The following is a 25,830-nucleotide window of genomic DNA, read 5'->3' on the forward strand; positions in this document are numbered from 1 at the left end:
GTGCAAAGCTGTCATCGAGGCAAAGGCTGGCTACTTTTATGAATCTCAAATATAAAATAATACTTTTTGGTGTCTTTTTTTGTTATTTCATAGTTTTGATGTCTTCACTATTATTCTACAATGTAGAAAATAGTAAAAAATTAAGAAAAACCTGGAATTAATAGGTATGTCAACCTTTGACTGGAACTGTACACTAAATTAAATTAAGAATTGACAATCATTCTGTCAAAACACATGCAATGTTAAGATTGATTTTTTGTTACGTTATTAAAACATTAAGATTTCAATTGATTAACTAATGATTCATCTGTATTTTCAACATTAAACAACAGTGATGTCACTAAAAGGTTAAATGATGTACAATGCATGGGAAACAAGAGTTAACCATATACGTCAATTTAAGTACCACAGACACACATGCATGTGCACGTTTGTAATTGAGTGTTAACTGAGTAGCCACATCCACAGCTACTGTACTTCCTCATGTTGATCCAATAGAGAGGGGAGAGGCCACATGTGTCATAGGTAAATATGACAGGAAACGCACATGGTTATGGTGGATGATTGGACAGAGAGAGGGGAGAAAGGAGAGAGAGAGAGAGAGAGAGAGAGAGAGAGAGAGAGAGAGAGAGAGAGAGAGAGAGAGAGAGAGAGAGAGAGAGAGAGAGAGAGAGAGAGAGAGAGAGAGAGAGAGAGAGAGAGAGAGAGAGAGAGGGAGGGATAAATCATTGGTCAGTAGCCCGGAGCCAAAGTGAAATAAGCTGCAATTTGCTTAATAAAATTATGGACCACGTTGAACTACACAAAGGCAGGCGGTGGCTGGCTGGGGAGAGCATTCGCTTCAGGATCTCCTCTGCCCCTAACTTGCACACAGGGGCTAGCAGTGGTGTGTGAAGTGTGCACACATCCATTCTGACTTTGACACACACACACTTGCAAACTCCATTTCAGCCACCTCTCGCACTGAGGTGCAGGGTGTCATCTACGCACGCCACCTGTCAGCTTTAGAAAGAGTCTCCACCAAACGCTTGTCCACCCATAACCCGGCGGAAAACACCCAGGGGTGGGAACTGAAAAGGGGCATGCACCACCAGGCTAAGGAAGAGGGGGACCCTCCAAAATTGCAGGGGGAGGAGGAGGGGGACTCGAACCCCACAGGCTCTTCGGGAACCCAGTCTGCCCCCTCTCCCGAGACCACTATGGAGGGGGAAACTCAGCTGGAGGAAGAGGGGACCCCTGCTCTGACCCCCTACCCCAACAGTAGGCACGGGGGGTCCTGTCGCCCGGGGTGTCTACTAGTGGCCCTGATCTTGATGCTCATCTCTCTCCTCGGCAGCTGGGCGGTGGTCCACCTCACCCTGGGATCCCGCGGAACCACGCCCTTCAGGATCCAGGCCAGTTATGACCGGCCGATCGAGCAGGACGCCACCGCCACCATCGACCCGGGTTTCACCACTACCATCGAACCGGGCTTCACCACCAACTGCACAGTGGGTAAGTGAACATCTAAGCTAGCAATTGCTGTGTTGTGTGTCTGCACGCTACTGATTGTGCTGTGGAGTGGGTAGAAGTTGAGGCTAAAGACTGATCCAAGATCAAATATTTGGGTTCCACTAATAGTTCCTTATAGAGATGGTTAGGAATTGGAGTTGTCTAATCTGGTCCTGGATATGTGGTTATATGGGCACTGTCTACCTCAAGTGGGTGCTGTACATCCACATCTATGTAGATAACATAGCTGATTCGCTCTAAAAATGATCATCTGCTCATCATGTGAAGTATACATTTCATTATTCTGTAGCCTTGAATCGAGTGTCAAAGGTTCCTTGCTCACATCTTTACACTTCCTTTTTGTTCAATTTACTGTGTTCCAAGCACAATGCTCTCAGTGATGTATTGAAAATTACTAAATAAAATAACTGAATAAAAAACTTAAATGTAATATTTATGTAATATGAATGTTATATTTTATTATTTCATCTTATTATCATTATTTCATATTATTTGTCTTTGGATTGAAAAACTTAGTTAAATTAGCTACTACTGTATTTGCTTCTGTGGAATACAGTGAACTTTGGAAAAAGTTGTTGCTTTCATACCTAAAGTTTTGATGGCACAGCAATGGGTGTTTGAAAAGCCTTGCAAATGTTTTAAGCTGGAGATTTTAACGGCTGCCGTTCTGGATGCTAACCCAATTACTGTATGTTGTGGAATTAAATGCACGGATGGCGTGCTACAAGGGGATAGTATCGCTCTATTTGAACCCTGAGAGGTCCTTAAATTAGGTTAATCCTGCTGATTCAATTTCCTGAAAGCTGGATGCAGAAAAGTAGGGACCCTTGCTTTGAGGTTTCGAGGAAGTGTACATTATTATAGAAATGTGGTATAAGATGTGGATTTCAAAAGAGTAACAAGTTGAGTTATAGTTTTCCACTTTGGGTTATTAGAACAGGCAAATCACTGTTACAGCAGCTGTTGTGTGTCAGTAAAAGTAGAGAAACAGAGTGTGGACAAATACTTGATGGGATGTCCGCACTAAATTGATATTCGCAAGTGACCAAGCGTCACCATGGAGCTCGACTGTTTAGGCACAGACTTTACACAAAAGTCAATTGAGATGTTTTTTGAAAAACTATGTTTTTCAGAAATCTGTTTTGTGAGTTACTAGATAGAAGCTGCAAACAGAGTAGTCTGCAAGTACTAAACTTTAAGAACCATTGCATATCAAAGTGCAGACAACTTATCTTCTAACAAACAGTGACAGAAAAGTTTAGGAGGTAGTCGCAACCTTCAGTTTGATACACAGTTTCCCCTTTAAACAGTTCTACTGCATTACTCTGAGTCTTAACACCGACAACAAGAGATAAAAGTTTACTGAGGAGAACTACGTATATATAGCCAAGAAACCATGGTCCTAGAAACGTGTAAATCCAAACCCCTTTCAACTCTAGGTTTTTACAAATGTTTGAACACCCCAAACATTTTATCGAACTGTACTTTGTGTCATCTTTTTGGAAAAGGATGAATGTCTCCCTTAAAAGGCCATTATTGTACTCCATGTCTTCTGTTCGAAGCGAAAGGAAGGTACATTTAAATCTACCAGCCTTTATTGAAAGGGAACCATATCACTCTATGGAGAGGCTGAGACTGATTGTTCAAGCAGAATATGTCAGTGTTTTTAGTCCAGAAAATAAATACACTTCTTTGACTCTGAAGTCTTAAGGCTCCAATTTTCTGATTCAATTTGAGGTGCTTTAATAAAAAAAATGTTAAAATCAGAGCAGTTCAATAATTCTGTCAGTAAATCTACTGATTTATAATGTTTGAAGTGATATTATTTCTGGCAGCTGTCTAATTGAGCCCAAAACTCACAGATGTTATCAAATGAAATGCACCGGACTGATCCATTGAGTTATCATGATTGAGTTATCAGAGACGCAAACATATTGAATGCTCACACACATCGATGCAAGCAAATGTATTTTGGCTGTATTACTTCCTCATTTTCCACATGCAGCACTTTACATTTAATGCAAAAATCTATTTGATGATCCCAACACACACACATACACACACACACACACACACACACACACAAAAGCAGACACCCGCTCCACACATAAAACTCATCCCTACTATTTGCGTAACAGTGCCTCTCAGACCTCCAACAACAGAACAGAACAGAACAGATTGCTGTTGCTCATGCAAATCCAAGAATTAGACAAGACTCTAATTGTTCTCCTGTTGGGTAGCTCACAACGTCCCCATTCTGGGGCCAACAACACACGCACACTCTGTTCTTTCCTAAAACAGCACCTGGGTACATTTCAACAGTACACCCATCCACCTCCGCATGTCTCTCCAAGCTAAACCTTAATCCGTCGCACCAGCTCTCCACAACAGCTATCAGCTGATCAACAATGGAGGAGAACTGTGCGCAGTGTACTGCTCGTCCCTCGAGCACCTGCCGCTAGGCCTGGCTCGAATTACCTGCCTCTGCTGTGTGTTTGATAAGGCCCACTCTCAAACCCAAATCCCTTATGGGGTTTGCTTGTTCGCCTTATTTGTTCCAGTCTCTGCTTCCGTAATGAGTTAATTGGGACTATTAATGATCGGTATTGTGAAGCTTCAGGGGGGGGTTAGTCATTGTTTTAATTCTATTCCTGTGGTTTTGTCAAGTTTACTCCCTCTCCAGCACATGAGGTTGTCAGGCTGCTCATTATTACGCACACCTGTCACCATCGTTACGTGCATCAATGCCTCATCAGACTCACCTGGACTCAATCACCTGCCTGATTACCTTCCCTATATATGTCACTTCCTTTGGTTCTTTCCCGAGGTGTTATTGACTCTGTTTGTTTTTAATGTCTGTACACTACTCGTGTTTCTTGTTTTGTCCATGTTAGTTTATTTACCAAGTTATTCACGCCCTGTATATGCTTCCCAAATCCCAGCGTATGTGTTTTGTAGTACGTCGGGGTTAAGAGTTGCACACCAGAACTTGTATTTGTGTCTCATTCTCTGTGTGTAGGCCATGATAAGTACAATATTTGATCAACAGAATTTATGTAAATTGAACATGTAGTTCACGGCAGTCTTTTGAATTTGTGACCGTGCCTCAGATCAAATGTTGCAATTTGAGAGAACCCGCAAATGCTAAGATCTACAGATAGTTCTTAAATCTGACACACTCCTTCCTTTTGTGGCATCTTCCCTGCACAGCGATTACTGAAGCCGTGGCTTGGTGAGATATTCGTCAGCTAACAGTCACACAGGCCAAATTAATCAAGCAATGTGTCCTTAAGCTTTTTTCATCCTGCAACGCTAATGAACTCATCTGCCAAGGGGCCAAAAAGTGATTCCCATGCATTACCCAAAAGCAACTTGAGTGCTGACGCATCTATCGCTTAGGCTCATTGTTCCCTTTGACAAGTCGAAATGTCTCCGGCATATCACCGGTGACATGTCTGTATTTCGCACCGGCTGTTGTATTGGCATACAGATGAGCTTGTTATTCAGGAGAATCGCAGCCGTCCTCACTCTCCCAGTTTGTCTCACACAAAAGAAACAGGAGTGTTAGCGAAATAAAGGACTGGCACATGAGTTCATTAACAGATAGTGTCAATAATAAATGTGTTTCAGTTTGTGTCTGTCTGTGCCATAGTAAAGCACAGGGGCATATGAAAATAACCCTTGCTTATGAACACTGGATCATCACTTGTCATACCATATGATAAGTCCTGTTTACACTCTGTTTATACACTTCTAGTTTGTTTCGCTTTGCAGATATTTCTAACATATTGTCACCAATGGATAAGTATACCAGATAAGGCACAAGCAAGTCCCTTCAGGGGACTTGAACCTCTAACCTCCTCTACCCTGGCCCATTTCCCTAACCATTACAACATGCTGCTGCAGGCCTCAAATGGGGCGTTACTGCAAGTATATACTCAGTGATTTGCTACACAGTGGCGGGAGGGTTTCACCTTACCCATCAATCACTTCTATTCTGGGGAGCCAGGGAAGTGAAATGAGTTAGGTGGTGGAGTGGATAGAGTGTCAGGTATAGGGATGGATGGATGGAAGGGCAGGTTGTGGTAGAAGGGTAAGAGGCTGGACACATTTTTGGAGAACTGTAGACTCATATTCATTGAAGCATAGTGTAGTAACTACTTCAGAACTAAAATATTTCTCACATAAGGTATGTGCACCATGATATGTACTCTTGTACTGTTATGTGGAATTGTTATGCTGGTTGCCTGTGAGATCTACCAAGTTCTAAATTGGATAGCAACAATGAGCTCCAATAGACTGTTACTGCACATACCACATATTTCTATCATTTACATTTTCTGCATAATTTCCAATCCCCCATATATTTTGAAAATATATACAGTACCAGTCAGAAGATTGGACACACCTACTCATTCCAGGGTTTAAATTTAAATGTAGAAAATAGTAAACATATATAAAAACCCTTCAATTAGTAGGTGTGTCTAAACTTTTGATTGGTACTGTATATTATTTTAAATATATATATTTTTTAGAGATACAGTAAAAAAAAATGTATTCACATGACACCAATAAGATGGCATTGGCGGTTCTAGTGTTCAAATCAAATCAAATGTATTTATATAGCCCTTCGTACATCAGCTGATATCTCAAAGTGCTATACAGAAACCCAGCCTAAAACCCCAAACAGCAAGCAATGCAGGTGTAGAAGCACAGTGGCTAGGAAAAACTCCCTAGAAAGGCCAAAACCTAGGAAGAAACCTAGAGAGGAACCAGAGATACAGTAATAAAAAAAATGTATTCACATGACACCAATAAGATGGCATTGGCGGTTCTAGTGTTCAAATCAAATCAAATGTATTTATATAGCCCAGCCTCTTCTGGCTGGGCCGGGTGGAGATTATAACAGAACATGGCCAAGATGTTCAAATGTTCATAAATGACCAGCATGGTCCAATAATAATAAGGCAGAACAGTTGAAACTGGAGCTGCAGCACGGCCAGGTGGTCATCATGTCAGGTAGTCCTGAGGCATGGTCCTAGGGCTCAGGTCCTCCAAGAGAGAGAGAAAGAAAGAGAGAAAGAGAGAATTAGAGAGAGCACACTTAAATTCACACAGGACACCTAATAGGACAGGAGAAGTACTCCAGATATAACAAACTGACCCTAGCCCCGCGACACAAACTACTGCAGCATAAATACTGGAGGCTGAGACAGGAGGCATCCTATTGTTAAGCTCTATCAATTATCAGTTTTTTTCACAATGCTAGCATCTTGGTGAATTGATCTGGAATCAAAGTCAACGGTCTATTATACAAAAACAAATGGCACATGAATTACCTAAGAATGATGGACACAGAATAGGTATTTATCCACTTGCTGAGATCGAGTACAGAAATAGGATGCGTCCCAAATGGTACACTATTCCCTACATAGTGCACTGCTTTTGACCAGAGGCCAAAACGCTCTGGTCAAATGTAGTGCACTATATAGGGAATAGGATGCCATATGGGAAACGAGCATAGATGAGAATGAGACAAAATAAATGAGTGGTAGGAACGGAATTTAAAGACCAAATTGCAATCTAATAAGGATGATTGGCGATGGTTGGCGTAATTGAGATTTTATTGTCTCTCATGCCAATCAGCCTAGTAAATGTTAGGCCCAATGGCCAGCTAGTGAAACACTCATGAATCAATAAATGCATTGGGTTTGTAGATATGGCCTCAGCCAAGTGGAATGAATATAGTGATCAAGGGACATGAAAAAAATCACAATGCAAGACATGGGTATTGGTGAATGGAAGTAGTAAGAGGCAAACACAATGTAGCACACAGAAACAATTCCAGTGTGTGTGTGTGTGTGTGTGTGTGTGTGTGTGTGTGTGTGTGTGTGTGTGTGTGTGTGTGTGTGTGTGTGTGTGTGTGTGTGTGTGTGTGTGTGTGTGTGTGTGTGTGTGTGTGTGTGTGTGTGTGTGTGTGTGTGTGTGTGTGTGTGTTTGTGTGTGTACTCCTGCAAATGTAACATACGTACATTTATGCATGTTAAAGCATTTTGTGCTTTTTTAGAATTAAGATGTATCTCACCCCACTGAATTTTTTAAATTTTACTTACAAAACACTTTAATAGCATGAATTAGTGATGTTTTGCTTTTAATCTCACTTATCCTCAACTTGCTAAAATATCCACCCTCTGTCTATATCTCGCGGCTCTCAGCCTCATCTCCTCTTCTATCCCTCTGTTCTCCACCCTTAGGCCCTTCCAAAAACAACTTGTGAGAAATGTCCCTCTCTTTACCAATACAAAACATATCCATATTACAAACCCACCCTCTCAGATGCAATCATAGCTGCGGGTCTTATTTGATGATATTGAGGAGGTCTTCAATTGCCCTGGGCTAGTTGGGTGAAATGTTAATACAACGACGGATGCCAAATACAGCCGACATCTGGATCAGCCTAGTATCCTGTGAGAGTAGAACATAGATTTTGAATGGAGATTGAAATCATTGTTGTTGATTGAACGACCTCAACGTTTTGTTTTGCTGTTTTCTTGAGGTGGTAGAACTCGGCCTACAATTAAATGATCTGAACTTCTGAGGTGTCGTTAAATCCTATATGATAACATGGTGATAACATACATGATGTTCATTAGTGTGATTACAGTGTCAGTACATAGATTTGTAAAAACAGAAAACAGAAAACAGAAAACAACTAATAATTACAAGTCACATGCAATCAAAATATACACAAAGAGGTCACGTTAAGTGGCTTGTTCATAATAGTATCTCATGAGCTCATAATACGGAATTCAAGTGTGGTGTTAATTTGATAACTTTGCTTTGGTGAATGACTATAAACCCTGCAAATCAGTAGACTAGATAGTAGCTCCACCCCCAAATGCTGCCATACTTTAAAATCACTCCACGTGTGATGATTTTCATTTGAAAGGGAGCTGGGAGCATCGCTAGCTCCTCTGTGACCCAACAGAGAAAACAACTGTACATTAAGGACAGGGGACCACCAATGTATCAAATCTGACTCAGTGTAGCACATGGCTTTACAAAAAGACACACTCCCCCCACTCTGTGGTGCTTTGATGTACCTTGCCACTCTATACATGTTGGTAGCTTCATTTTGTTGTTGTTGCTATACCCTCACTCTCCCAGAGGGCTAGGCATGTCCACGTGAGTTGTGAGTCTCACCTCGAAGGCTTCAAAGAAGGTGAGAAAAGAAAAGTAAATATGTCTCTTTGCACTGTGTCTGCAAGACACTTAGTATGTCTCTTTCAAATGTATTTCTGGCCAAGGCATCCATCTGACATGTGACGTATGTGATGAATAGGATATATGGAGGACAAAAGTCAACAAGGTAAACCAAAAAATGGGTACAATCAAAATGTGCAGGGACATGTCAATTTAGAGATAAATATTTTATTCAGTTGATTGAAAATGCACCATTGCATATTACATCATTCCTACTATTATTTTCTCTTACTTGAATGAAGTTGTTTATTGGGCAAAATACTTCTGTAACGTCGTTCGTTTGTTGAATGAAGAGAGTCAGACCGAAATGCAGCGTGTAGGTTACTCATGACTTTAATTAAATATGTCGCGGTACATGAAATAACTGATAATACGAAAACAACAAACGAGTGAAACTAATTACAGCCTATCTGGTGACTACTACACAGAGACAGGTACAAACACCCACAAAATACAACGCGAACTCAGGCTGCCTAAATACGGTTCCCAATCAGAGACAACGAAAAGCAGCTGACTCCAATTGAGAATCGCCTCAGGCAGCCAAGCCTAACTAGACACACCCCTAATCATACACAATCCCAATTACTACAAACCCCAATACGAAAACACAACATATAAACCCATGTCACACCCTGGCTACCCAAACATATACCAAAAACACAAAATATAATGAACAGGGTGTGACAACTTCAGATACTTAACATTGCTAGCAGTTCATTATTGTACTAATTAATTCCATTGTAATCTTGTTTATTTTACATATAACTAAGTAAACAGTCATCATTTCAATCCATGAACATAATTTCTGAGACACACTGTACACAAAAGTTTGTCAAAATGAAATGAAGATGTTTCTTTCCATTTATTTTCCATTTTGTCACATTGGTCTCCACATTCGCAATGCACCCGGCATAGATCCCCCTTCTCCTCCTACTGAGTGGCTTCCTCCTCCTGACAGAGATGGATCGTGATTGGGCTGTACTCTGACCAATAGAGCATGGCTCTGGGCAGTTAATTGAATTCTTGAGCGAATGCCTCCTGTCCTGTTCACTGTCCAGAGGGAGCGTCAGGGGCATCCATCTTAGGATTCCGCCGACTGTAAATCTCCATGAATATCTCCCCATTCTGCCACCAGAGATTTGTGTGAGTGAAGTGCTCACCCTTGTGTGACCCCTGAGAAGCCCCCAGATTCTCTTGGGTGAGAGTGGAGAGCCCAGTATGAAAACAAAGCATTCGTGTAGTGGTAGTGCTTAATTTAACTGTCCTGATTTAGTAGGTATTTGCTAGTCTTTATAGGGAAACATTGTGGTACAAATGTGTACTTTCTGGTACATTCAACACAATTGGTAACTACCGGGTATCAAATGGAAAGTCCACTATTGAAACAAGGCAGTGGTGTGTTGGTAATCAGAGCCATAATATAGACTACAGTATATGTGGCTCTGGTTGTAGTTCTCAGTTTTATTGTCCTGTTTCAGCAGGTGTTTACCTACTGTTTACAGAGAAATGGTGTGGTACGAATGGGTACTTTCTGGTCGTTCTTTCAACAGAATTGGTCACTACATAGTACAAAGTGCTTGTTTCCATAAATCCCAAAGAAAACCTACTATTAAATAATTATTGGATTATTACTATGTTACCATGAAAATATTAAGTACAATACCAGATAATAGGAGACTGTAAATTAAACCGTAACCATTGTCTATTTTGGCAATAAGAGTTGTTGGATAATGGGTTAAAACAGGGAAATAGATAACTTGGATGGGATGGGAAAGAATAAGAAAATAATTCAAATAGTTTAGCGATATATTAAGACAAACAATATATTACGTAGGGAAATGTACATGGAATTACAACCGCACAAGAAAATAAATGGTCCAGTTCTGTTCGTAATATACAAGCAACTCTGGAGTACTTCTACTCATTGACTCACGCAAATGTTTTCAAGTCAATTTAATGACAAACACAATTAGGGAAGTCCAAAGCATTATTATTGGTGTAATGTTGTTTGTATAATAAGCAGGGATAGTAAGGAAGATAACTAAGGTACCTTATTAGAGGCTTGTTAAAGAACAAACGTCATCCCTAGAGTACAAGCTAGACTTGGAGTTGTGTACAGAAAACTTTTCAATAGATTCTCCAGATGTCGGTCCCGACAATAATTGTGAATGTAATGTAAATGATTAGAGGTGACTCACTCTCTCATGCCAAATTAGAAAAACAGAAATGCACATTCACATCTGCCATAGACTTGTTGTTGTACCTTAGTCTATTGAAGCATACGCCATAAACTAAACTTAATCAGTCATTATTCAAATCACTGTTAAATTCTTAACCCAGCCACAGTGAAAGTTGAATTCAAATGAGGTCTCGGAACTTCTTGTTTTTACGTGATCTTGCAATCAAAATATTTCCCCCAGATGTACTTACCGGCCTGATCTCAATCTGTCTCTTTTAATTTGTCGTACTGAGCATGTCATATGTAAATCTTTTGGCAAATGTGGGTTGGTTGGCTGTTCTGTATGTTGGTGGTGCATCCATACTGACTTAGAGGCTGTCCTAATATGGACACCTTATACCCATATTGGTATCATCAGTGTATTATTGCAAGTTGTTTAGAGTAGGTTCAAATGACCATGAGGTTAATAATATATCACATTTATCTTAATAGGGCACCAGTAAGGTCCAAGCCGACATGCCTGACTAACATTCTTGACACAATATGATAGTAATAGAGTTTAATATTGTTGTTCATTACTTAGCTGTTGGTTATTTTGGCACTTTTCAAAGAGCAAAAACTGCTCCCCACTGACACTAACTTCATCAAACCTATCAAAGACAAATTCTTATCATCATTCTTCTTGACAGCTTGATGATGGCTACAGAAATCATAAGGGGGAGAAAGAAGCTCTAGGCTACTAGTATTCCATCATTTCTTGTCTCGCAGTTTATTTTCACAGTGCATCATCACTTTAACAGAGCCAGACAATCAGCATTTCATAACAGAGCCGAGCTATCACCATTCCTTATCGGCACACATATTTTCCCCTTGTGGCTTCTGTATAATATACCAGTAAGAAATAAGAAATCAAATGGCAGGACCGAAACAGTGGCTTCCTGATTCTGGGCGGTGATACGGGAAATGTCATTATAAGGTGAAACTTGTTTGTGACCTGTGAAATCTTTCTAGACCTTGAGACGGTATGAGAAAGAGTGATTCATATCCTGTTTTCATATTGTACGGTGGCCCTAGGGGGCAAACCAGCCTTAATATTGTTAGAGTATTTATATTAAAGCTGTATTGTCACGAGCACAAGTACAGTGAAATGCTTTTCATTTGCCAGCTCTTTCCCAACAGTGCAGTAAGCAATACCAGTAGTAAAAATATGATACTATAAAATAAAGTAGAGTTTAACAAAAACACAGGGAATAGAAATAAGAAGAACAGAAGGAAGTAAGTTATATAAAGGGTCAGTTCCAGAGTCAGTACCATTACCATATTTACAATGTGAAGGGATACTGAAATGGTAGGGGTAGATATGTATAGAGGTAAGGTGACTAGGCATCAGGATACACTATATATAAAGAAAAGTATGTGGACACCCTTTCAAATTAGTGGATTCTGCTGTTTCATCCAGACACGTTGCTGACAGATATATACAATTGAGCACACTGCCATTCAATCTCCATAGACAAACATTGGCAGTAGAATGGCCTCACGGAAGAACTCAGTGACATAGAATGCCACCTTTACAAGAAGTCAGTTTGTCAAATTTCTGCCCTGCTCAATCTGCCCCGATCAACGGTTAATGTGAAGTGGAAATGTCTAGGAGCAACAAAGGTTCAGCTGCGAAGTGGTAGGCCACACAAGATCACAGAACAGGCCCACTGAGTGCTGAAGCACGTAGCGCATAACAATCGTCTGTCCTCGGTTACAACACTTAGCAGAAGAACTGTTCAACGGAAGCTTCATGAAATGGGTTTCCATGGCTGAGTATCCTCGCACAAGCCTAAGATCACCATGCGCAATGCCAAGTGTTGGCTGGAGTGGTGTAAAGCTTGCTGACATTGGTCTCTAGAGCAGTGGAAACACGTTCTCTGGAGTGATGAGTCACGCTTCACCATCTGACATTCCGACGGACGAATCTTGGTTTGGCGGATACCAGGAGAACGCTACCTGCCCCAATGCATAGTGCTAACTGTAAAGTATGGCGGAGGAGGAATAATAGTCTGGGGCAGTTTTTCATGGTTTGGGCTAGACCCCTTAGTTCCACTGAATGGAAATCTTAATGTTTCAACATACAATGCCATTCTAGATGATTGTGTGTTCCCAACTTTGTGGCAATTGTTTGGGCAAGTCCCTTTTATGTTTCAGCATGACAATGCCTGTGTTCACAAAGCGAGGTTAGTACATGAATAGTTTGTTGAGATCAATGTGGAGGAGCTTGATTAGCCTTCACTGAGCCCTGACCTCAACCCTATCGAACACATTTGGGATGATTTAGAGCGCAGACTGTGAGCCAGGACTATTCGCCTGACCTCACTAATGCTCTTGTGGCTGAATGGAAGTGGAAAGCCTTCCCAGAAGAGTGGAAGCTGTTATAGCAGCAAATGGGGACCAACTCCATATTAATGCCCATGATTTTGGAATGAGATGTTCGATGAGCATGTGTCCACATACTTTTGATCATGACGTGAATATTAGTATGGGAATTTTCAGCCCTTTCCTAGGTAGTTTATTGGAGATATACATCATGTGGAAAAGGTATGAGAGAGCCAAGCCAATGAACACACAGGCCTGGCTCTCTCATCCATCCCAGGCTTTTGGGAGGGAAGGTGGACAATGTCCCCAAATGCTCTGGTAGCTTTCATAGCTGGGATAAGTTCTTTCCTCTTTTTGCGCATAGCTTTAAAATAGTCCTCGTTTAAGATAATATATGTTCCTCTCAAGTTCTTGGCTCTTTCCAGAACAGGTACCTTGTCCTTGAACCTCAGCAATTTGACCACCATCGACCTGGGACTGTCACCTGGGCCGGTAGTGGGTTTTCCAGTCCTGTGGGCGCGCTCCACCTCAATCTTCCTGTGGTCCATCTTCAGTTCCTCCGAGATCATTTCCCTGACTTTGTCCTAAGACTCTGTCCAGGTCTCATGTGGAGATTCTGCAATTCCATCCACAAGATGGAGTGGGACAATATTCCACAGACCACAATCAACAGCCTGATCAATTCTATATGAAGGAGATGTGTGGCGCTGCAAATGGTGGTCACCAGATACTGACTAGTTTTCTAATCTACCTTTTTTTAAGGTATCTGTGAGCATCGGTATTTCCAATCATGTGAAGTCCATAAATTACTGCCAAATGTATGTACACTGCTCAAAAAAATAAAGGGAACAATTAAACAACACAATGTAACTCCAAGTCAATCACACTTCTATGAAATCAAACTGTCCACTTAGGAAGCAACACTGATTGACAAAAAATGTCTCATGATGTTGTGCAAATGGAATAGACAACAGGTGGAAATGATAGGCAATTAGCAAGACACCCCCAATAAAGGAGTGGTTCTGCAAGTGGTGACCACAGACCACTTCTCAGTTCCTATGCCTCCTGGCTGATGTTTTGGTCACTTTTGAATGCTGGGGGTGCTTTCACTCTAGTGGTAGCATGAGATGGAGTCTACAACCCACACAAGTGGCTCAGGTAGTGCAGCTCATCCAGGATGGCACATCAATGCGAGCTGTGGCAAGAAGGTTTGCTGTGTCTGTCAGCGTAGTGTCCAGAGCATGGAGGTGCTACCAGGAGACAGGCCAGTACGTCAGGAGACGTGGAGGAGGCCGTAGGACGGCAACAACCCAGCAGCAGGACCGCTACCTCCGCCTTTGTGCAAGGAGGAGCAGGAGGAGCACTGCCAGAGCCCTGCAAAATGACCTCCAGCAGGCCACAAATGTGCATGTGTTTGCTCAAATGGTCAGAAACAGACTACATGAGGGTAGTATGAGAGCCCGACGTCCACAGGTGGGGGTTGTGCTTACAGCCCAACACCGTGCAGGACGTTTGGCATTTGCCAGAGAACACCAAGATTGGCAAATTCACCACTGGCGCCCTATGCCCTTCACAGATGAAAGCAGGTTCACACTGAGCACATGTGACAGAGTCTGGAGACGCTGTAGAGAACATTCTGCTGCCTGCAACATCCTCCAGCATGACCGGTTTGGTGGTGGGTCAGTCATGGTGTGGGGTGGCATGTGGCTGGAGTGTGTCAGCAGTTCCTGCAAGAAGAAGGCATTGATACTATGGACTGGCCCGCCCGTTCCCCAGACCTGAATCCAATTGAGCACATCTGGGACATAATATCTCGCTCCATCCACAGACTGTTCAGGAGTTGGGAGGAGATCCCTCAGGAGACCATCCACCACCTCATCAGGAGCATGCCCAGGCGTTGTAGGGAAGTCATACAGGCACGTGGAGGCCACACATAACTGAGCCTCATTTTGACTTGTTTTAAGGACATTACATCAAAGTTGGATCAGCCTGTAGTGTGGTTTTTCACGTTAATTTTGAGTGTGACTCCAAATCCAGACCTCCATGGGTTGATAAATTTGATTTCCATTGATCATTTTTGTGTGATTTTGTTGTCGGCACATTCAACATTCATGTAAAGAAAAAAGTATTTAATAAGAATATTTCATTCAGATCTAGGATGTGTTATTTCTGTGTTCCCTTTTTTTGAGCAGTGTATTTCAATTGGCTGATTTCCTTATGTAACATCGTTGAAATTGTTGCGTGTTGCGTTTATATTTTTGTTCAGATCCCTCCCAGTTTCACAACATGGTAGCATTTCATATGTATATAAAGTACATGTGTGTGTATATGTTTACAATGTATACTTTTTGTTGTAAATGGTAGGGGAGAGTGGGGTCAGTTGAGCCACCCTTATTTCTAGGAAACCCAAAATCAATCATTTGAACAAATATTTAGGGAGAGGTCATCATTTCATGAAGTCTGTGATTGAAGAAACCACACAGAAAAAGTGGTAAGCAAGTTAGGTCCAAATAATGGATTTTCAAATGAATTTATTGTGTTTGAGCAGGGGTGTCAAACTCATTCCATGGAGGGCCTAGTGTCTGTGGGTTTTATTTTCCCTTTCAAATAAGACCTAGACAACCAGGTGAGGGGAGTTCTTTACTAATTAGTGACCTTAATTCATCAATCAAGTACAAAGGAGGAGTGAAAACGTGCAGACACTCGGCCTTCCATGGAAGAGTTTGACACATGTGCGTTAGAGGTTTCATGATGCTTATATCTAAACCAAGGTAGATCTTTTTAAGATTGTACTTAAGTCAGGGTCTCAAAAAGCTTCGATATGTGGTCGTAAACCTAGCACGAAAGTGAATCCTTATAGCTGTGTGGTCTATTATAGTAAAAATGTTTGCCTTGGGGTAAGTTGAACCAATGGCCATGGGGAATGGGAAAGGAAAGGGGATACCTCGTCAGTTGCACAAGTGAATGCACTCAACCGAAATGTGTCTTCAGCATTCAATGGTTGAGTCAATGGCAAGTTGAGCATATTGAAGTATTCTTTCCAGTTATTATCACTGGGATATGAAGTAAAAACAGGGCCTGTGTTAAAAGTGTTTGTTTGGTGTTAAGACAAAATTGCAAAATTGTTATTGAGTTGAATTGTGTTTGGGAAATAAAGATAGACATGGTAATATTTCATTCAGTAGAGAAATGTGTAGGCGACAACTTACTGTCCTGTCGCTCAACTTATCCTATATATTTTGAAACTAATGTTTACATGAATTCTGATCATGTCTTGGGATATAGTATATTTCAGGATGTTGTGTAACAGTCAGAAGTTTGGTCACCTACTCATTCAAGGGTTTTTCTTTATTTTTACTATTTTCTACATTGTAAAATAATAGTGAAGACATCAAAATGATGAAATAACTTATATGGAATCATGTAGTAACCAACAAAAATGTTAAACAAGTCTAAATATATTTTATATTTGAGATTCTTCAAAGTAGCCACCCTTTTCCTAGATGACAGCTTTGCACACTCTTAGGATTTTCTCAACCAGCTTCACCTGGAATGCTTTTCCAGCAGTCTTGAAGGAGTTACCACATTCTGAGCACTTGTTGGCTTCTTTTCCTTCCCTCTGCGGTCAAACTCATCCCAAACCATATCAACTGGGTTGAGGTCGGGGTGATTGTGGACGCCAGGTCATCTGATGCAGCAGTCCATCACTCTCCTTCTTGATCAAATAGCCCTTACACAGCCTGGAGGTGTGTTGGGTCATTGTCCTGTTGAAAAACAAATGATAGTCTGACGCGGTAGGGGATTTTGCTATAGGTCCGTTAAGGTACCCCCGTCGAGAGTGATACAAGTCGTCTCACTCACGTTCTTATGTCACCCGGCTAACAGGTGACTCACAGGTCCGCCGGACTGACCTGGTTATGTATCCTGCCCTTTTATTCGGAGATTAGCCTTATGTGATGTCGTTAGGCTGGTTTCGGGATCTTAGATAATATCATTCAGACTTAGAGTACCGCTTGCTTTACTTTCCCTTTGTATGCTCTTATATCTAGACTCACGTAATCTATAACTTGGTTAGGATTTACAGTCTATGTCCGTCGACTAATAGTACTTGAATATTAATATAGAGAATACCTGTTACAATAAAATGATTATTCTGTCCAAACCATTATATTGTCTTTAGTGCAGAAACTAGACTTGTTTCCCTAGATTGGGAGTGTCAGAGGTGTTCTCTCCCCTAGGGTTTTGGGTCTAGTTTCTACTTTTTATTCAATGTTTGCAGTTCACACAGTTGTATACGTTATTACAGTTTCTTTCTGGTCCTTAATATATAACATCAAACATCATCTAAACACTTACTACTATTAAAGCCTTATATATGTATTACAACAAGCGGTTAATTACCTTAGCGCAGGTTGACCTGGTTGGTCCCCAAAGAGTATGTTCTTCCAATCACAATTGCTCTAGAGGCTTATCCAATCACTCAGTATCTGTTTCTCCTACTAGAAGTTGTACTATGATTTACAGATTAGTGAAGAGAACGGTTCGAGATCAAGACCCTTTGTAACACCACTGATGCTATTTATCCACTCCGGTTAGGAGGTGGGATGTATTCTGCACAAGGAGTATATTGGTTAGTTGTCTCAGTATGTCTCTTTCAGAAATCAGAAGTCAAGAGATACAATTGTTCTAGGGTATGAAAGTCAGATATTACCTTTTAGGTTGATGATAGTTGAAGTACCACGAGCTGTCTGTCAGTGATAAGTCAAGTAGCACTATCATGCCTTTCCATTGAAAGCATGCTTCTTATAAACTCTTTCTTCAGGACCAAGTCAACCCATGCTCTGAATTCTATTTTTAAAGCGGCGTATCTTCACACTGAAGTGCGAGTTGTACTTCAGTGCTAGTTGCTAGTTGCAGTGCTTTGGGTGGCTGTGTCGTGAGGTGGCAGTGCTTCTGGTGGCTGTGTCTATGGATCATCTAAACCCAAATCTTCCATCAAGTTCACCCAGAGTGAGGTGTCCTCAAAGCTCTTTTTTGTGCTCTTGCGTCAAGACCCACTAAGTGCAAACCAGGTGGGATGGTGTATCGCTGCAGAATGCTGTGGTAGCCTTGATGGTTAAGTGTGCCTTGAATTCTAAATAAATCACTAACAGTGTCACCAGCAAATCACCCCCACACCATCACACCTCCTCCTCCCTGGTTCACGGTGGGAAGTACACAGACGGAGATCAATCATCCTTTCACCTACTCTGCGTCTCTCAAAGAAAATGTCTTACCCAACTCTCCCCTACATAATACCAGTTTGGTGTCCATTTTAAGACACCCTAAAGCCTCAATCATGTCATTCTGATGATGATTCATTGCCCTCTGTTGACAGATATGTTTCTATCTCGCTCTTTGCTTCTCTCCAGATCCCTACCCAATCCACAACATCACCCTCCAGGGCCAGTACCACTGTAACCAGGGCCCAGGGGTCCCTCTTGGACAGCTGTGTGACTTCAAGATGGACTGCCCGCTCGGCGACGATGAAGGGAGCATGTGCCGTGAGTAGAGCCTATCTACTTGTATCCCATGCCTCTGCCATGCTTCACTAGTGCTTCTCACCCTTGACGTTTCCTGTGGTAGTAATTTTTGATTCTAGTACACATTCGTTATCTCAAGGCTCAGGAATAGTTGTTCTGCCAAAGTTGGGTTAGAAAGTCCCCGAGCCCTGGATATTTTTGCATGTGTGTGTAGCTGGATATGTTTGTGTGCAAGGTCGTCGTGCCCATTGAAATGCACAGTCCTCAGTTTTTTTACGATGTACACTGAAAATATAGAAGATAGTTGTTCTTTAAGGCATGATTACTTCAAAGCAATTGAATTTGGCCATCAATGCTCCCTAAAAATAATTAGGTACATGATGCGTGTGTGTGTGTAGTTTTTCATTTATACATATATAATTGCATGTGTGTCGATACACATATCTCTGGAAATACATTTGAAGTGAATTCCGGAAAAGCATACAGAATGTTAATTTATACTAAATGACTTACCTTCCATGCACATACATATGAAGCTGACTTAAGAACATGCCCCCACAGTGCATGATTAACCTCCTGTGTGCCACTTATTAGCATGATGGCTGCTCCCCTGTGCTTATAGGTTGACAAACTGGGGGGGCTAGCGAGATAAGAGGCTTTTCCCCTGCTAATGACACTACGTGCGTGCTAATCCAGTAGGTAGTGTACATTTCAATGTGCTGTGTGTTGGAGATGCCCCAGAGAGAGGGATTCTGAGTATAATTAGTTGAATTAAGCACCACTTAAAACATGAAATGCATGGAAATCAGTATGTGTAACAACCAGAGGTTGCACAGCCTCATATTCACTGGAATTCATGATGCCATGGTCTTTCTACAGAGAGTGACTTGAGAGGTGTTCATAACATGATTAGGACGCTCGTTACGCATCCAACACACATCCAATATCAAATGTTTGCTCACGCTTTGTGGCAAATGCTCTGCTGTATCTTATCTGTGAATAATGCCATTCAACCTTGTCAAATGTGGAGTAGTTATTTGTCCATGGTTACGATAACACTAGTTACATCATTGATCTCATTTATTGGATTGACTGTATTTGACATGAGAAGTGGGTAAAACCAAAACATGAAAGAGAAAGTACCAAATTATATTACTCTACTTTTGTAAAAGCAATGGATCACCAGCCCATTTCCTGATGATTACAACATGATAGTAAGGTCATAAAGGCTGATTAAACTGTGTTGGGAACCTAGAGCTCTCCTCTCTGTCTTTCTGTCTCTCGCTCTCCCTCTCGCTCTCAATCTGTCAGATCTGAGACGGAATTACTTCACTTTTTTATTTTCCATTAAGCACTATTACCAGTGATTCATGTGTTTTTTTGTATTTCTCTCAATTTACTCTCCTCACCCTGCCCATGATCTTTTCTCTCACTCTCTCTTCTTCTTTCCTCCCTCTTTCTCTGTCACTCACTCCCTCTCTCTTTCCCATTTCTCCCCTCCCTTTCTATCTTTTTCTCTCCTTCCCCCCCACCCTCTCTCTCCCATGTATCTCTGTCCACTCTCTTTTCTCCCTCCCTCCCTCCCCTTCAGTCACTTACAGCTGTGCCCTGCAATTGCGTCATCCTACGCGCCATGGGATATTCGCGACTCTGAGTACCAAAGCACATTGTCTTACCCTTCGACATAACCTATTCAATGTGATCCAGCCATGATTTATCTTTTCCTTTAATCTAATTAAGCACAACAACGCATGTTGCCAAAACTCATTGACTGGAAAAGGGAGAAGAAGAAAAGTAAAATCTAGCTCAGCTCAAGTCATGATGTCATCAAATATCTGACATTGACATTGAGGATGGAAGAAGGTGGCGTAGGGTGGGGGTGGATGTCCCCCCCAGATTTTTCTTTTACACATCCACCCCGGTTAGAGGATCAAAGTCTCTGCTGGTCAAATTCAATCAATCAAATGTATTTATAAAGCCCATTTTAAATCAGCAGATGTCACGAAGTGCTATACAGAAACCCAGAATAAAACCCACACATCAAGCAATGCAGATGTAGAAAGGTAGGAACCTAGGAAGAAACTTAAAGAGGAACCAGGCTATGAGGGGAGGCCAGTCCTCTATTGGCCAAGCCGGGTGGAGATTATAAGAGTACATGGCCATATAAGGCCAGATTGTTCTTAAAGATGTTCATAGAGGACCAGCAGGGTCAATCCTTGTCATACAAAGAGAAATCATGAAGAAAAACTATTGATGAAATATATTGGTGCTCATCAGCCATTGGACATAAACCACATTGTTGAATTTGCGATTTCCAACTTGTTGTGTTTATGTTTGAGTGGTTTGGATGGAATAAGCGGCTAAGTGCAAGCATTGTAAAGCAATCACTGGCCTAATCATTTGGTCTATTTTCTCCTCTTAATTTTGCCTACTGTTCTGACTTGGTAGTGCACATGGAGCCTATGACCTGTTTTAGAGAAGTGTAATCATGAAATATTATAAGAGCTTTCATTGTCTGCTTATATGTCCCCTTTATTTATCCTACAGTTCTGACTTGAACTGAATGGCTCATGTTCGCTGCACATTTCAAAAGTGCTGAACAAATAGTTATCTTGACTACGTCATCCTAGCTCTCTCATTAATAAGGGATTGCCTCTTATCCGCTTGTCGTCCCCTTATGCCATAGTTTGTACATCCCAATTGACATTTGTTTAAGCAAGTCAGCCATGTCAGCTATATCTTTTTTTAAAGGCAGTAAATGAGCCTGAATGAACTGTTTCACAGCCTGATAAGGCTTTGCTGATAGCCAGGTGTACCAGTGGTAAGATGTTGAGACTGCTGCTGGGTCTTTGCTGTTAGGACAGCTTTATGTAGGCCCTAACAGTTTGTGGGCACCATTTGTCACCGTTATAGTGCAATTAATGTTGTGTTGTGTTGTGTAGTGGCTGTGCTGGCATGCATCCCGATTTAAAAAAAATTGCCCCACCAAGATTTACATGCTAAAATCACCACTGGTTAGCAGCATGCATCCTTGCTGAGATAACTTGGCAAATTCTATGTGAAACATGTCTAATGGTCCTACTAGAAGGCTTGGACAACTACCTACCCCCTATGAAATGACTTTTAGGCAGTTAAATACTGTATACAGTACAGACACCCCCATTTGAAACAGGCTTGAATACCCTCCCCTTTTTTCCCTTATTTTGATATCTCTGATTTTCCTCTCTAACTCCTCTGAGTTAGAGGTCTAAGTATCTTCATGTCTTTCAGACTTGTACAAGCAAGTTGTTTGGATGGCTCCCCACTCTCTTGCTCTTTCTCTCCTAGGTCAATTTATCTGCAGCTACAGCTCGTTTGAGGCAACTCACTCTTCTCTCTCTACCGCTATCTCTCAATTTCAGGTCAGTTTCTCAATGGCAGCTATTGCTCCTTCGAGGACGGTGAGTGCGGATGGCAGCCAATTGCAGCCAAGGGATCTTCCTGGAGGCGTGTTCGCACCATTCCAAAGAAGGTGCGGCCTAGCTGTCCATCATCCTCAGGTGAATCATCAGTGCTTTTTAAAGACATGTCTTCACTTAAATATATATACAGTGGGGCAAAAAAGTATTTAGACAGCCACCAATTGTGCAAGTTCTCCCACTTAAAAAGCTGAGAGAGGCCTGTAATTTTCAAAGGTACACTTCAACTATGACAGACAAAATGAGAAAAAAAAAGAAAATCTAATTGTAGGATTTTTAATGAATTTATTTGCAGATTGTGGTGGAAAATAAGTATTTGTTCAATAACAAAAGTGTATCTCAATACTTTGTTATATACCCTTTGTTGGCAATGACAGAGGTCAAACGTTTTCTGTAAGTTTTCACAAGGTGTTGCTGGTATTTTGGCACATTGCTCCATGCAGATCTCCTCTAGAGCAGTGATGTTTTGGGGTTGTTGCAGGGCAGCACAGACTTTCAACTCCCTATATTTTCTATGGGGTTGAGATCTGGAGACTGGCTAGGCCACTCCAGGACCTTGAAATGCCTTTTGCGAAGCCACTCCTTCGTTGCCTGGGCGGTGTGTTTGGGATCATTGTCATGCTGAAAGACCCAGCCACGTTTCATCTTCAATGCTCTTGCTGATGGAAGGAGGTTTTCACTCAAAATCTCACGATACATGGCCCCATTCATTCTTTCCTTTACACGGATCAGTCATCCTGGTCCCTTTGCATTAAAACAGCCCCAAAGCATGATGTTTCCAAGTATGGTGTTCTTTGGATGCAACTCAGCATTCTTTGTCCTCCAAACACGACAAGTTGAGTTTTTACCAAAAGGTTATATTTTGGTTTCATCTGACCATATGACATTCTCCCAATCTTCTTCTGGATCATCCAAATGCTCTCTTGCAAATTTCAGACGGGCCTGGACATGTACTGGCTTAAGGATGGCACTGCAGGATTTGAATCCCTGGCGGCTTAGTGTGTTACTGATGGTAGGCTTTGTTACTTTGGTCCCAGCTCTCTGCAGGTCATTCACTCGGTCCCCCCGTGTGGTTCTGGGATTTTTGCTCACCGTTCTTGTGATCATTTTGACCCCACGGAGTGAGATCTTGCGTGGAGCCCCAGATCGAGGAGGATTATCAGTGGTCTTGTATGTCTTCCATTTCCTAATAATTGCTCCCACAGTTGATTTCCTCAAACCAAGCTGCTTACCTATTGCAGATTCAGTCTTCCCAGCCTGGTGCAGGTCTACAATTTTGTTTCTGGTGTCCTTTGACAGCTCTTTGGTCTTGGCCATAGTGGAATTTGGAGTGTGACTGTTTGAGGTTGTGGACAGGTGTCTTTTTATATTGATAACAAGTTCAAACCTCTTCAATGTTAGGAGCGTTTGTCACAAACTAGGTGGTAAACTGTCACCAAATCACCCAAGAATGAGAGTTATTTCGAACAGGACAGTACCTGTGTGTTTGCTTCTCCGTCCTGGTCCAGCCAGGCCATAGGCGAGGTCAAGGATAGCAGGGTTCGGTACACAAATCTGGTTCTCGGTAGGTCCAGGTCCAAACGGCAACAGGTAAATCCAAAACAATCCAGCTCAGACACGGTAAATCCAGCCAATCTCTATAGTCTCTTTCTCTATTGTTCATAGCTCCTTCCAGCACTCTCTCTTCCTCTTCCTGGTTTTTCTTGACCCTTTATCTGTGAGTCGGCTCCACCTTCTGAGGGTTCCCCTTGCTTCTGGGACTTGTAGTTTTGGCGGTCGGCCATTTTGTGGTCTGTAGTTCTGACAGGGGTGGCCATTTTAGTGATCGGGCAGAGCCCATTTATTAGTTCTGCTCTCACATATCTGCCACTTATCACTCGACCCCCTTCTTTGCCACAGTGACCAAATACTTATTTTCCAAAATAATTTGCAAATAAATTCATTAAAAATCCTACAATGTGATTTTCTGGATTTTTTTTCTCATTTTGTTGGTCATATTTGAAGTGTACCTATGATGGAAATTACAGGCCTCTCTCATATTTTTAAGTGTGAGAACTTGCACAATTGGTGGCTGGCTAAATACTTTTTTGCCCCACTGTATATATATATATATATATACAGTTTAAGTCGGAAGTTTGCATACACCTTAGCCTAATACATTTAAACTCTGTTTTTCACAATTCCTGACATTTAATCTGAGTAAAAATTCCCTGTTTTAGGATCACCACTTTATTTTAAGAATGTGAAATGTCAGAATAATAGTAGAGAGAATGATTTGTTTCAGCTTTTATTTCTTTCATGACATTCCCGGTGTGTCAGAAGATTACATACACTCAATTAATTGTTTAACTTGGGTCAAACGTTTCAAGTAGCCTCCCACAAGCTTCCCACAATTGTTTGGCTGAATTTTGGCCCATTCCTTCTGACAGAGCTTGTGTAACTGAGTCAGGTTTGTAGGCCTCCTTGCTCGCACATGCTTTTTCAGTTCTGCTCACAAATTTTGTGATGGACTTTGTGATGGCCACTCCAATGCCTTGAATCTGTTGTCCTCAAGCCACAACTTTGACACAACTTTGGAAGTATGCTTGGGGTCATTGTCCATTTGGAAGACCCATTTGCGACCAAGCATTAACTTCCTGACTGATGCCTTGAGATGTTGCTTTAATATATCCACATAATTTTCCTACCTCATGAAGCTATCTATTTTGTGAAGTGCACCGGTCCATCCTGCAGCAAAGCACCCCCACAACATGATGCTGCCACCCCCGCGCTTCATGGTTGGGATGGTGTACTTCCTCCAAACATAACGATTGTCATTATGGCCAAACAGTAATTGTTTTGTTTAATCAGACCAAAGGACATTTCTCCAAAAAGTACGCAAACCGTAATCTGCCTTTTTTATGGTGGTTTTGGAGCAGTGGCTTCTTCCTTGCTGAGCGGCCTTTCAAGTTATGTCGATATAGGACTCGTTTTACTGTGGATATAGATACTTTTGCACCTTTTTCCACCAGCATCTTCACAAGGTCCTTTGCCGTTGTTCTGGGATTGATTTGCACTTTTCACACCAAAGTGCGTTCATCTCTAGGAGACAGAACGCTTCTTCCTGAGCGGTATGATGGCTGCGTGGTCCCATGGTGTTTATACTTGCGTACTATTGTTTGTACAGATGAACGTGGTATCTTCAGGCATTTTGGAAATTGCTCCCAAGGGTGAACCAGACTTGTGGAGATCTACAATTTTTTTCTGAGGTCTTGATCGATTTCTTTTGATTTCCCCATGATGTTAAGCAAAGAAGCACTGAATTTGAAGGTAGGCCTTTAAATACATTCACAGGTACACGTCCAATTGACTCAAATGATGGCAATTAGCCTATCAGAAGCTTCTAAAACCATGACATCATTTACTGGAGTTTTCTAAGCTGTTTAAAGGCATAGTCAACTTAGTGTATGTCAATTTCTGACCCATTGGAATTGTAATACAGTGAATTATAAGTGAAATAATCTGCCTGTAAACAATTGTTGGAAATAATACT

General features: G+C 41.5%; 1 protein-coding gene across 1 annotated transcript in view; it reads left to right on the forward strand.

Annotated features, from left to right (window-relative positions):
• Positions 1-902: 902 nt before the first annotated feature.
• The window catches only part of LOC124034880 (ALK tyrosine kinase receptor-like), a 168,196-nt gene continuing 143,268 nt past the window's right edge, over positions 903-25,830 (forward strand). The window contains exons 1-3 of the mRNA XM_046348286.1: positions 903-1,494; positions 18,730-18,861; positions 22,242-22,379. Of these exons, the coding sequence (XP_046204242.1) occupies positions 1,083-1,494; positions 18,730-18,861; positions 22,242-22,379 (682 nt within the window). The 5' untranslated portion in view covers positions 903-1,082. The remainder of the gene's footprint in view (positions 1,495-18,729; positions 18,862-22,241; positions 22,380-25,830) is intronic.

Source organism: Oncorhynchus gorbuscha, linkage group LG05 (assembly GCF_021184085.1).
Source record: "Oncorhynchus gorbuscha isolate QuinsamMale2020 ecotype Even-year linkage group LG05, OgorEven_v1.0, whole genome shotgun sequence".
NCBI classification, from domain to species: Eukaryota; Metazoa; Chordata; class Actinopteri; order Salmoniformes; family Salmonidae; genus Oncorhynchus; species Oncorhynchus gorbuscha.